The 14,466-nt window shown below is 44.0% G+C and overlaps 1 protein-coding gene across 2 annotated transcripts in view; it reads right to left on the bottom strand.

Moving 5' to 3' along the window:
- Positions 1 to 5,981: 5,981 nt before the first annotated feature.
- The window catches only part of RIC8B (RIC8 guanine nucleotide exchange factor B), a 32,356-nt gene continuing 23,871 nt past the window's right edge, over positions 5,982 to 14,466 (bottom strand). For both annotated transcript variants that reach the window (XM_072334826.1, XM_072334818.1), the window contains 3 exons: positions 14,300 to 14,444; positions 12,914 to 13,033; positions 5,982 to 7,075 (listed from right to left, as the gene is read on the bottom strand). In XM_072334826.1, the coding sequence (XP_072190927.1) occupies positions 6,964 to 7,075; positions 12,914 to 13,033; positions 14,300 to 14,444 (377 nt within the window). In that variant the 3' untranslated portion in view covers positions 5,982 to 6,963. The remainder of the gene's footprint in view (positions 7,076 to 12,913; positions 13,034 to 14,299; positions 14,445 to 14,466) is intronic.

A 14,466-nucleotide genomic window follows, 5' to 3' on the forward strand; every position in this document is an offset into this window, starting at 1 on the left:
TTCTGCACATACCCTACAACTGCGGAAGAAGAGATTAGATTCACAGAACCAATAAGGTTGGAAAAGACCTCTAAGATCACCTGGTCCAACCAGCAGCCCATCCCCACCATGCCCACTGACCACGTCCCTCAGTGCCACATCCACACGGTTCTGGAACACCTGCAGGGACGGTGACTGCACCACCTCCCTGTGCAGCCTGTGCCACTGCAGCACCGCTCTTTCCGAGAAGAAATTTCCCCCAGTATCCAACCTGAACATCTCCTGGTGCAACTCAAGGCCTCTTGTCCTACTGCTGTTATCTGGGAGAAGAGGCTGACTCCCACAGGTTATCTGCGGGCTGACCAGCTCTCCTGGCCTTACCTGATGTCAAGACTTTCCCAGAAAACCTCTTTGCAGGCCCCTTTTGGGCCTGTAGGAGGTGTCTGGCTGCCAGGTTCTCCTCAGGAGGCCGCAGGAGCTGCAGCAGCACCAATGCATACTCTCTGTGTGCCTCTAGGAAACACCAGACCTGTCTGCAAAGAAGTCGCCCTGGCAGGTTTCTGTATCCCACCCAGACATGGAAGGAAATCCTCCCTCAGGCCTCTCTTCCTGTTTACACAGACCACACACCCCAAAGTTCACAAAGACCACTAGAAATGGGACGCAGGGGATGCAGAGCAGGAGGGGAGCTCGGCCCCTGAAGGATCAACCATCAGCAGTGCCTTGCAGGCTGTCGTGTCCCTGTCTTCTTTATTTGTTATGAATAATCACAGCTCCCCTCTCCTCTCCCCTGCAGCCCACTCCCCCAAAAGGCAGCAGCATGTAACAGTTTGTTGTCACATCTCTATTAAACTGTAGGCCCTCCGCCCGCCGGTGATAATGCACTTCAGATCATTCGTTGACGCAATATATTTTCCAGCACAGGCTTTTGTTTTCTTGCTTGGCCGCTCACCCTCTTTTCTGTGGTCAGTTTTGCTCATTTCTCTTGTAAGCTGTCTAGAGGCAGAGAAAAGGCTTTCAGTTTTAAGCAGTTTCCTTTTCAGGCTCCCTTTATTGAATTCCAACCTCCATTTTTTTTTTTTAAAGCATAGGGACATCATTTATCTTGGACTTTAAGTTGCAGGGGCCTTCAAGGGGCTTCTTTTTTTCTTTCCCAGCTGCATTTGTTGACACACAGTCAATCTGTTTTTTGCCTTCGTTCCCCCTCTTCCCCCCAGCAGGCCATAAAGTATCGACAGCTGTGCCCTTTATTAGCATAGCCATTTTAAGCACAACAAGGGGGAAGAGACTAAATATATTACAGCCATTACCTCTGTCAAAAAGTGACAATTTTAAAACATTTTAGCTTTTCACTGGGAAAGCCGGCGGCACAAAAGAAAGTGCTATAATTTTATTGTAAATGCTTTTTAAATATGGGTCACTTGGCCATCACCAGCGGAAAGGATGGAAAAGTTCAAAGCTTGAGAACAGTTCAGGCAGATAGCAGAATTGGTGGGGTTTTGTTGTTGTTGTTTAAGCCTTGTCTTTATAATATGCTAATTGGGGCAAAAATACAGCAGTGAGAAGCATGCAAAATAAGACCTCGTTCCTGGTGGTTTTGTTTTCCCTACAGCTCCGTTCATGCTTTTCCCATCGACTTATAAGTGTGTTTTACAACTCGGACGGGAATTATTCCACCCCAACAGGGTGTTACGAACATTTGGGGACTGGGAAACCAGGAGGGAACACGGGCAGCCACCGCTCTTCACAAGGACTAAAAAATAAACAAACGCCTGTTTTCTCAATCGGCTGCAGAAGCGTGACGTGCAGCACTGTGATTTACTGGGCAAAGGCATCTCTTGAGCACAGCATAACCTCCTAATCCTTACAATTCCAGTAGCTTATGCTCAGGCTTGGATTCTCAGAGACACCCTTAGGTTCCGCTGGGTTTCGCACGGCAGAAACTTGTATTTTTAAGCTCTCAGAATTAGGAATTAGCCTTTCTTTGGCGGGATAGAGCAGGACTAACGCCCGCACCCAGCATCCGTTAGCAGCCCTAAAAGGTAAAAGGTTTACAGATGCCCTGAAACACGTGGATCCAGGCTGCTTTTGTCTGAGTTTGTAATGGGTTTATCAGGCCCAGAGAAAGGGGCAATCTCAGCAGGGTTTATTTTACACAGCATCGCCTTCCTCTCCCTTTCAGACATCTGGAGAGAACTTGCACGCCTTTTCTTTCTCTTACCTGTACCATAATTACAGTTTCATTTTGCCTCTTGCATCTCAGAACACGTGCAAAACTTGGCTTACAACGAGGCAAGTTGTTAAACAGGCTCCCCAAAGCAAACAGGCTCCCTTCTCCAAAGGATCTATTTAAGCAAAAAACCCTGAAATCCTGCACAGGCTTGCAGTACCTATCAGCATTATGATGAACCATCCATGTCGCAGCAGCTCCCAGAGCCCCATAGCCCACTACATAAGCACTCTCCAAACTCTCCAAATTTGCTGCAGAGCAAGTGCACATCCTGCTCTGGGAAGTGTGCGCTCCACAGCAAAGGGGAAGCGGGAAGGAATGCTCACCACCCATCTTCTGGCAACAAATTTAGCAGCTAAATGCAACCAGCTGGTCTCCCCAGGCTCCCTCTGTAGTCAAGGGAGGGAAAGCAAAGCTCCTGCCGAGGGTCATTCAGTGCACCCAAATTAGGCTAACTCTGAATTGTCCTCTCTCTCATCCGTGACTGCAGAAGGAGTTTGAAGAGGCTGCCCGGGTAATTTAGCCAGCTAAGTTGGGTGGTCTGAATAATTCCTTCCCTACCAACCTCTAAAAGCCTGCCTGGGTACCCCACAGAGATCGGCATGCTGGTGAAGGGACATCAGCAATTCAGTGCCTGCACTAGAGAAAGCTGAGGTGCTCCATCAGCACTGCTGGATGCTGAAGGTTCCAGCTGGGCTGGGGAGTGGGCCTAAGCTACGTGATACCAGGTGCTGCTGCTGGACCAGCTGTGGCCATGGTCTGTCTTCTTTGGGGGTTTCCCACCTCCCTCGTCAACCTGCTGGCCTTAGACCTAGGCAGACCATGTAAACATCCCACCACAAAGGTGGGAATTGCTGCAGCCCTTGGAAGTGCCTCACGGTGGAGTCGAAAGCAAGCACCAGTGCCATAGAGACATTGCTGCCCTTGCCTTCCTCCTGGCTGCAGGCAGGAGAGGGGCAGTGCGGCCTGTGTGGCCACAGGACAGGGTCTGACCTGCCCTCAGGTTGCTGCCTGGCATCACAACGGGACCCCAGCCTGCCCCCACCTGCTACCTGGCACCATGCAGTGTCCCCACCTGCTGGGCCTTGCACCGGAGCCAGTCTGCAATCCTAAGTTCAGCTGGCTGAGCATAGGTTGACAAGACAGAAGGACATCTCTTCCTCCCAACAACAGGCCCGCTCTGAGATGCACCTCTATACCATCACTGAATCATCATTTTTACACACTCATCTAGAGAAGAATCCAGCCTGGGCCGCTGCCTGTTTAACTTGCTGCTCATCAAAGACCTGTAAAGTCTGGCTTTCAGCTGTTTGAACAGTCTCTTCACAGCCGGCCTGACGAAGGCGTGGGACTTTATTAGCTGTTGTGCAGCAATATGGTGTAGGACAATGTTGTGGAATGCTCCTTCAGGAGATCCGGGTTCTCATGTCCCTTCCTTTTCAGACTGGGATGCTTGGCAACCAAGTGCTATGACAGCACGCTTCACTGTAACATACCCTTCCTTAAAGCCACCTCAGACCACAGATATTTCACACTGTTAGGGGAAAGCTGGTGCTTGAAGGACTATAAGGGAACCATACTCCCGCCTAGTCGCTCTCCCCATACACACACACACACCTTTTTTGGCAGGGAAGAAGTCCCCACACAAAGGCTGAAACACCTATTATTGGCCGCACACGTGTATAGAAATGTGCATTGAAGGCATCCAACGTTCTGGTAATTTTCTCACTATGCTTTTGAAAAGCCTTTAAGTGTCCCCTTTTTCCTGAAAACCACGTCTGGGGCACATAACATTTCAGTTAGCGGCAGCAATACCTGCCAGGAAGTTTTCATTAACATTTCAACTAATAAGGCCGAGTTGTTTCGCAAAAGAACAAAGTATTCGGACAAATTTCAGCCGTTTCCTATCGCCTGTTGTTTCATAACCCTATTTAGTAGGAAACAAAGAAAAGCACAACTTCCAAATCATTGGTGAGCCTTAATGAGAACCACGTTATTTCTGAGCGTTGGCGCCAAGAAGAAGATGGAAGCGCAAGTTTTTGTGTCTGGGATGGTCTGTGAAGGGCTTCTTGAGGATGGAAGGTACCTGTGTCACTGGAACCCACTGTCTAAATCCTGTACAGTCACCACCAGAGAATCAACTGACATTATATTCACGACTTCCTTTTTCTGCTCACAGTTATTACTTGGCCTTAAGGACAAAGAAGGGTCCCACACTTGACTTTGGTGGCTTTTGTAACATTAGGTTCATTCGCATTCAAGAAGCATTTGGAGTGATAAGAAACGTTAAGATGTTGTACTGAGGGACATGGCTTAGTGGGAAATACTATGACAGGTAGGCAGTTGAACTGGATCATCTTGGAGGTCTTTTCCGACCTTGGTGATTCTGTGATTCTCACTCATCTACACTCACACATTTGAGAGGAAAAATGAAAACATGAGCTTATCCAATCAAATATTTTCCTCACGTTGCTCTGAGCAACCTGACTGAGCTGTAGGCATCCCCGCACAGGAGTTGGACTAGATGGCCTTTAAAGGTCCCTTTCAACTCAAACAGTTCAATGACTCTACAAGATACGGAATAGTTCATATCACATGAAGTTCAATGCATTAGCCAAACCCCCGTGTAGGGACTGTCAGAACTACTGCTACAAGAGCAGCAAGCTTCTGTCCTGCTCTAGGCACTGACACGCTGCAGCAGACTACTGTGGGCGCTACCGGAAAGGACTTGAGACACTCACCCCAGTGCAACCCTACAGCCTTGCAACCCAATGGAACCTCAAGAGAAGGAGTTCCCAAGTCTCACTGAACTCTGACAGCTCCTGCTCTTGGGCTCTGCACTTACTAGTGATGTGCTGGGAGCCAGACCGCGGGGCTATGGCAGCAGAGGTTCGGCAGTGCATTGAGGGAACAAGAGGGAGAAAAGGGCAGGTGCAAAAGGACAGTCCAGCACCTTCAACTCCATGGAACAGGATACAGTTTAAAAATACAGCTCATATAGAGGCATCCTCACTGCAGGCAGCCCAGATTGCACAGTTGGGCTGAGGGATGCAGGCAGAACATTCAACACCTGGTCTTCAGACAAACCAAACAGAGGAACTGGTTAGTGCATCTACTGCTGCGCTGTTCAAAACACCAGGAGCCAGATCACAAGAGCCTCTTGCCGTATCATTTACAGCAAGGTCCCTGGAGCAGATACTATTCCTCTCTTCAGCCATTTGCATAAGCATGTACTACAACATGTTGCAACAAACTGAGATTTAGCTTGTTTTCTTGCTCTGTATTTATCCCTTTATGGCAACCTGTTCCAAAGCTTATTACTGGAATAACTCCTCCAGTCCCATGAACCAACAGCTGATACCACAAAAGGACTGAAACCTGTATTAACAGACATAGTTAAGTTTTGCCCTTCAGCAAAAAGATCACAAGCACTTTGCACCTGTGGTGCCACTTCATGTTAAGGATTAGCAGATCCGTGCAAGCTCCTCATACGGGAAAACAAAACCTGGTTTTGGTTTCATTAAAACTCCTTCCTTCAACAGGCCTCCGAGAACCACCTCCTTTAGCACAGGGTACCAGCATCAAGTCAAAGGAAACAAAAACAAACTGGAAAACCATCATCAACTTCCAGCAGGTTCTCAAGAACACAACATGCGCATTTCTGAGCCAAAAGAAGGAATTACAATCTGAAACACAGATTAATTCTTCAGAAACTTCCTATCAGGAGAAACACACCTATACAGGAACCAAGCAGGCAAAGAGGCAACAGCAGTGCGGCACAATTACAACTTTAATCTTTTATCTTTGAAGAGTACAGAGTTGAAAATTACACTTCCTTCTCCTTCCCACCTTTCCATTCGCCATCCCATCACTTCCTAATCCTCCCCTAAAAAGGGAGCTATTTCTTTGTTAGTAGCTTGACTTCCCTTCAAGTGAAGCGCTCCCATTAGGCCCCAATTGCATAAAACACTCACACATGCACTTCTCTTCGCTCCTATTCACAGCAACATTTAAGTGTATATACTTGAATGCTGTTTTGAATAGGGATGTTTTTATTTAACCAGAGCTGGGGGGTGGTGCGGTGGTAATACTTGTGTGGTCTTAGCGTGGAGGGGGGAGGACAGACAACATACATCATCTTGTTCCCAATTTAAAGGCAGTTTTAGCAGCAGTCAGTGACTGACACATGGGTAAAATCTTAAGCAGCAGCTTAACCACAGACGTGTGTAGTGGTAAGAAATCCCATGACATGTAAAAGGGGAAGCTCTGAAGTCACTGCTGAATGCCAGCTAAAGCAGCTCTACAAGGTCGGTCCGACTTCTAAGTTTTCCTTCTGATGCTCCTAATGCCATGAAGCAAATTTGCTTCCTTAATTAGAATTATACAAAGGCAAAGAGAGATCAGGAAGACAATACAAAAATGTATAAAGAACAGGAAAATCTACAGACTTTGGAAAAGAGGATTCTGGAAAAATCCAAATGTTCACCTTTTATTTGTTGTTGTAGGATTTCACTCTTCTACCCCTTTGAAATGCATTTAGTCTTAAATTAACAAAGATCAAACGAACACACGTTCTTTGAACAGACATGATCAAAATGCAGACATTACACCACAGGATCCATCATTTAAATATCCCAGTAAGTGAAAGGTTAAAGTGGCGCTGGCTGACATGAGGGTAAAATGCTCTGATAAAAAGATGCCTTGGCTCTAAGGAAAATGCGGATTAGAGAATTGAGTGTGAAGCAGGTGATGCTTTAGTCTGAATCTGAACTGTCTTGCCTATTGGTATGGTACTGGCTGACTGCTTCTTCCAAAGGAGCCATTGTGCCATCCGGCCGCACTCCCATTGGCTTTATAAGCTCATCTCTGTAAGAGATTGAAAAAAAAAGAATATACATTAGCATATGTACACATATCAATTCACATGCGTATAATACAATCGCATACAGTATATGCTTTAGTACATAATAAGCCTTTAAAAGGAAGTTATTTCTGCTGAAGCCTTCTGTTTTGAAGGAAGAGGAACAAAAAACCTTCCAAAATAGGTGGGAGGGGAAGAGCGGGACAGATAAAGACCTCATTCATGTAGGCCAAACCTCCTCAGCCAATTAAAGACACCATGAAAAGTCAGTGCCTAATAGGCTCAAGGCAAGGAGCAGGTTCACCATTTCAAACACACAAACTAGCTTTTCTCCTGAGAGTTCTCGGCCAGCCATTCCCACCTAGACTTCCACCTGCCATTCTGGCCAATAAATGCACGTGCAATTAAAATAATGATGCGACGCACATTCCTCGTGCTGCAGGAAATAGCTCTGTGAAGAGGGCAGACTGCCTACCCCACTACCAAGGCTGTGTAAGTACTTGTTGATTCATTTCAGAAAGCTGACTGATTCTAATACTACTGCTTTTGTTTGCGGCAGTTTAATTACAGGATTGACAGCCATTTTAATCTCTTCAAAGCTCTAAAGGCCTCTCGAAGCTAATCCAATTATATCTACTCCACAAGCTACAGCCTCATCTAAGAGATGATTAATTATTGATTAAGCCAATCAAAAAGTATTAGCAAAGATTTATTTAATCCTTACTTTTTTATCACCTCATTGATATGTGGATTACGGCAAAACCTGCGAGGGCAAAGATAACGTTTTGATTTTCTCCTGGAGGAAAAAATAGAAGGGGGGGGGATGGGGAGAATACCTCAAAATATTCAGGAGTCACCTTAAATAAAGGAGCGGAGGTTTGATGTCGGGTTTGATGCCAATTCACCCCTCACTTAAAAGGCAGCCCAGTAAAACTCAGGCTATTTAACACAGTGTATGCCTTTCCCCTGCTCCCCCCAGGCCACGGACAGTAAAACCACACCTCTCAGTGGGGAGGACAAAAGCATTTCACTGGATCTCTGCTGGTCTGCGCTTCTACCTCGACTGAAAAGAAGGGGCAGAAATTGCTTGTATGCAGCTGACAACCTAACCTTAACACAAAGGTAGGACAGAAGGCTAGGAACATCTGCAAAGCAGCAGATCAAGTCTCTAAGAGTCCTTTTTCCTCAGGAAAAGAAATCCATCTATTTGCACAGATGTGACCATCAGATACTGCAGATCTAAGCTCACAAATCTCACTGCCCGCAACACCTCACAACACGAGAAACTGGCCCTGGAGGAACCTGTCTGATTTGGCCAACCACGTCTGGGTGGGCAGCCAGAAGCCAGGGAAGGACATCTGTTAGAACCATACCCTAATCCATCTCTAGACAGACATCTAAACAGAGCTGGCCTGCTGTACATGAGGACCAAGAACTCCTCGTCCTCAAGTAGTACAGGCGATAGATGCAGATTCTACCCAAATCGCTTCTCATGCCCCCTAAGCTGAGGGGATCCTAAATAGCTGCTTTAAAAAATACAATGCTTAGGTTGCAGCATTGCCTCCAGTAGTCATGGAACCACGTCATCTATTAGCCATTTACCATTTGCTATTGGTAATGGCCAGCAGAGGATCAAAGGCACAGTGCGGAAAAGGAACCCAAGAGGAACATTCCTGGTCAGAACGGCATTGCTACTGAAGGACACAAACATGGGCTTAAGAACAAAAACCACCTGGAGAACATGGCTCAGTTCTGCATAATCCCACAGCAGCTCTGATGTAACTTTCCAGCGTCAATGCTGATACCTTTTTTTCTCTCCCTGTGAGTCGTCTGTGGAGATGCTGAACACCAGATGCATCAGTTGAGACAAATCTTTACATACAGAGAGATGCTGGGCCACCACAGGAAGAGGTAGGGAGTAATTGTTCAGAGCAAAAGGCAGGGACCAACCAATTCTTTTTTCCTAAGCATGAGCTAGACCTAAAGTAGTGTAAACCATGACATCCCTTCCCTGGCTACGATTTGACTGCAGGCTCTGAACGCTGCACAAGACCACACGAGCTGACCCTTACCTGGTACAAATCACCTCAGCTCTACCAACCTCAGCACGCTTCCCCTTTAGTGCTGGCTGCTCAGAGACCTCAGCTGAGCTTTGACAACACAGAGCAGCTGGGGATCTGTTTGCTGTTTAAGGTGAAAATACAGGTGGCACAGTAATCCCACAAAACTGGCCCGTGCACTCTCTGAAGTAAGTTCATTACTTAGACACTTCTGTAGGGCAAAAAAGAGATCCCCTCACCCCAGTAGGTGGCAGCACAAACACTTCCGCATCCACAAAGCCCTATCCAAGTACATTATAGGAATATTTACACAAGTTCGAACATCCTTATGTGACCTCCAGTACACTCAAATAACCCTTCCTGCAACATTCATTTTCCTAATGCAAACAAAGCATTCTATTGCAGCATACTTAGAAACACACCATAATTAAACGGTTGGTAAAATGCATTCTCTTCTTCCACTCGCAGATCTCCCAAGAGTCCCTTCAAATGTATCTATACAAGGTTTGCTTCCTGCTTGCCATTTAGCTTGATAACGACTCAAAAATCATTCCCTTGTTTTGCAGGGTAACTCTTTCTTGTCTGCTCTGGGTACTATAGGGCAGTATTGACACATGGAATTAATGATGGTGTCTGTAATGAAACAGCCATCATGTAAACACCAGCCTGCTCCTTTGATAAAATGGCATGGTAGGGACCTATTCACCTCCTTATAATTGAGTACCACATAATAGTTCCGATCCTTTCATGTAACATTATTTTGTTCTATGATTAGAATGGGGAAGGAAAAGAAAAAAAATCTATGTAACGTTGCTTTCTTCATTCATCCTATGATTAATTTTGTGTTTTTAATGAGTATGGTTGCTTATTTAGGCAGGTTCTCTTACTTGTTTTGTTGACTTCTGTTGAATGTACAACAAAACCCAAGCTGTGATAATTGGAGACCATTTCATCAGCAAAAGGATTCTTGCTATTAATACAAGGTTGGCTTGGAAAAAGCATCCTGACATTTTAAATTAGTCAATTAATATACAATTCCACCTACCATTTATAATAGAAAAAATGTTAGCATATTTCTTCAAACATTTTAATTAACAGAGACCATTTCCAATAGTCTATGATATAAACAGACAGAAAACTATACAACAATGACTTAAGTTGGCTATCTTTGATGTTTTGTGAAGGAAATAAATAATAGAGGTTGAGTTAAATCTGTTTGCAGACTTGGAGATGTGCACCACATGTAGAATACACACTGATTTACAGCTACCTTACAATTCTCAGCAAGCCACCATCTATTCTTACCACAGGCAAAGCCCATGAAGTTACTTTAGGGCCAAGTCCAGGCATTCGGCAACCTACCCTAAGTAACATCCACATTTACCAAGCGCTGCAGCAGGAAATATTAACGAGGGTGAAAATCTTGACAACTGACACATTTTTAATACTTTCAAAAAGTAATTGCATCCAGCCAAATCTGAGCAAACACTTAGCCTCCATATAAGCTCTTGCAGCACCCAAGCCAGTGTTAGTTTGGGCAGAGTAAATGGCTTCACAAGCAATTTCCAGCTTTTTTCCCCCCATACATGCTGATAAAACCAGGTGATTATTTGACATTTATCCTTCTTGAGTGTCAGTTGCCTGATGAACAGGCCTAAGTACCAGCAACCTAACAGAAAGCAAAAGCCTTGGAAACATGACCCAAAACAGCACCTCAAAGTAATTTCAGATCTTCACTGCCGATGATCAAAATTAAAGAGAAATATGGAGAGCAGAAATCCACTGGCGTCTTATGGAACAAGGCTAAAACCACCCCTTTATTACTTACAGTGAACTCATACAAAAGGGTACAGTGTAAACAGACAGCAGCCATTAATGGCAGGCTATATATCTGCGCTGACGTAGTGCTGTTTCGCACATTTGTTTTCTGAGAAGTTCAAGCTGTCCCTCGGGTAGCTCTTCACAAATAATAACAGCCAGTCATTAAAGTCTAAAACAACCCAATGGCAGACGACTGCCTGCACTGCCCTCAGTCAAAAGGGGAAGTGAGTTTGTCAGTCCTTCAGGTGTTTTCCATACCTTACCCTAGTAAAAGAAGCTAACACAGCACCTACAGGGGTCACACATCAACACAACTGCCCTACAGTAACACTACACTAAAAACCAATCAAACACACAGCAGAAAGAGTTGCAGCCCTGAAGATCCTGCAGTCCCAGTACTATAGTAAGAACTGCAGGTGGATGTAACGAGACATAAAAGCCTAAGGTGAAAGCAAAGCTACTGGCCAAGAGGGTAAGGAGCGACACCAAGCACCAGCTGCTTAGATATTGTCAGTTTTTAGTACACAACACAGCAGGTGTCTCCAGCCCTCCAAACTGAAAAGGCTCTTAGGCTACACTAACGCCAGTTGGACTTATAGCGGACTGCTATAGTGACAGCAACTGACTTGTCTGCAGTTTTTGTTTCTGTCCATCTTCCTTTCAAAGAAAAAAAATAAAAGCTTTAGAGCATTTAAACATCTTCTAATGCTATTCCTAATTCTCGGCACCTTAATTCTCTACCTCATGTAGCAACCATTTGGTTTCACACAATAGTTTAACTAGAATTACACATGCACTGTTTTCCTCTCTTTATTAAGAAGACAGTTAACTTATGACACTTGCTTCCCATACAAATAACCTGGATAAAGTATTCAAGTATTCAATTATTTCACTGATACAGTTGTCTCCAGCTTCTTCCCTGCTCACACTCCGGTTTATACTTCAGACTCTGCCAGCTAATAGGAAATCCAGAACCACCCACCGCACCTGCTGTTTCCACAATCCCGTTCACAATCCTTCCACAATGCTGTTTCCACAGGTAAAAACATTGAGTTGACTGAAACGTCTCTCAAGATAACCTGTTATTTGAATATTCACTGACTCCACAAAACACAAACATTCCTATCTTCAGCTTTATCCCCTTGTTTGAAAAATGATTCGCTTGCAAATTTACCTAAATTCCCACAGCTCAGACCAGAGGTGGATTAGTATTGCATAAGGCATTCCTTGAGAATGCAATACTTTGCTTACACAGAAAACAAAGCACAAGCAACCATTCCAGTATGCCTACAAGTATGGGGTGAATGAGAACCTACGAGTAAAACAGCGCTATCACCAACAATACAGGTTTGTTCCCTGATAAAAAAAGTAATCAATTTCATGTACCGACAACATGTCACATACCACATCCGTTTATTTTATGGCATTACCATATCCATCTAGAACAAATGATAAACCCTCCTTTGTAGTCCAGTCTGAATTTACCCTAAGTCTTTATGAATTCCTAATTGTACCTTCCCTTTTAATTGCTCTAATAGATAACTCATTCCTTCTGCTGACAGCTGTTTTCATGCAGTAATTGTGCTTCAGATTAACAGCAAGAGCAAAATATTTCATAGCAGATCCTGCTTGCTGACTTGGGGTAAACAGGCATACTGGTCTAGTGCTTCCTCATAGATCAAAATGAGAAATTCTTTTAATTACTTATCAGCCTACCCATTTATAGTAGGCAGGTTTCATCAACACCTGATTCTGTCCAATCCTTTCCAAAAGGGGTTTCCTCTGAGGTCCTGGAAAATAGCACTCTTTCCTTTGAAGTATTACACATTCTCCTCCTCTGCAGTGAAATCGGCCCTAATCCTGCAGTGTTGATTATAGCACTATTTGAAGTTGTAGACTTTAGTAAAGAGCAAAGAACTGAGATGTAAAATGTCTCCATCCAATGCAGCTGCAATACAATACCTGGAAAGTTTATCAAACATGTTGACAAGCTTCATAGCTTCATATTCTTTTTGTTCTTCTGTCATTTCATCCATTGGATTAGGCATGGGTTCTTCTAAGTGACCAGTGATCAGGTTAATGCTGGAGGTGAAAAGATACCATAGTTTACATTCCTACAGAAAAATGTATGTAAGCTGTCTGCCTTCTTAAGAGGAGGAAAGAGCAATACACAGACAGCAATGAGACTAATGCTGTCTGAACTGCATGTGAAAGCTCTTATTACCAATAGCCAACCTACACATTGATCTGTAGTCTTGTCCTGTGGTTCACAATATAGCTTCCTGTTGATGCACTGTATAATTTCTTGTCCACTAGTAGTGCACATTCCACTAGTTCTCATTGTGCTCTAAACCATACAATAGTTTGAGAGCAAGGCAGTAACACTGGTATTGACAATGTCATTAGCAATAATGACACGCAGGGGGACCAGTTAACAGATATATGATTGCAACTAATTTTCTACAGGCCTGATTTTAAGAACACTGACCAAAAGGGAAATTTTCTTAGGAAGAAGCATTGAATTAGTTCACAGCTTCCTTCTCCTGATCATCTTTGCTCAAGATAAATCAGTACTATGCTGAGAATTTACAGTCTTGGTTATTTTCACTGTTAAGCCAAGTGAATGCAGAGATGGCGAGTAACAAAAGCAGAGAGTTAGTTTTACAGCACATTTTTCAGGAAAAATTATCTTTTCAAATAGCTTGGTCACAAAGAAAACCAACACAGCAAATAAAAAGCAGCTGACATTTTGTCCTGACCGTTCCATTTAAGTGCTAGCTTTTAACTAAACAGACGTCACAATGTCACTTCTATGCATACAACTGGATATGAGGCTTCTGAAAGAGCAGAGACAAAAAAGGAAGAAGGTATCTTAAAGCGCAGAAACCAATCTTCTGCTCTGCAAAACTTTACTGCCCTGCTTTGTTACTCTGAAAGAGTATCATCTCTTATACCCTCCTTTCTTCTCATTTAACTAGTTCAGATTTTAAGGTAGCATTTAAATGGACAACACACGTATTCTGAACATCTAACACTGTGTTCTTAGGTCACCCACAAACATTCTGAATAGTTCTTATTTCTTCTTGACAAGCATTTCATTTGTATGTAACTCTGCCTACTGAAATTAAATCATTATCAGAGAGGGTATCTTTTCTTTGGAGCCACCCAGGTGTATTCTGGACACTGAGTGAAGCTGGTTACTCAGTAATTCAACTGCGAGGCCAAGACTGTAGTCCATATAAGCACATGTAATTCAAAAACTGGCTGCTTTGTAAAAGGGGAAAGGGAAAAATACATCAGAACATCTTGACTGCAAGAGGAAATGCAGAATTTAAACCAATACCATACTTTGGCTTTGCAGATTTGTATTCTTCGGTATCTGTATCTTCATCATCCGAGTACCAATGATCTCCTCTTCCCCCTGCTAACAGGCCTCTTGCTGCCAACAATCCTGCCGCATTACCGTAGCCTGTATATTTTAACAAGCTGTCAACTGCAAAGAGTGATACAAAGGA

The sequence above is a fragment of the Excalfactoria chinensis genome, chromosome 1, assembly GCF_039878825.1.
Source record: "Excalfactoria chinensis isolate bCotChi1 chromosome 1, bCotChi1.hap2, whole genome shotgun sequence".
In the NCBI taxonomy this organism is placed as follows: Eukaryota; Metazoa; Chordata; class Aves; order Galliformes; family Phasianidae; genus Excalfactoria; species Excalfactoria chinensis.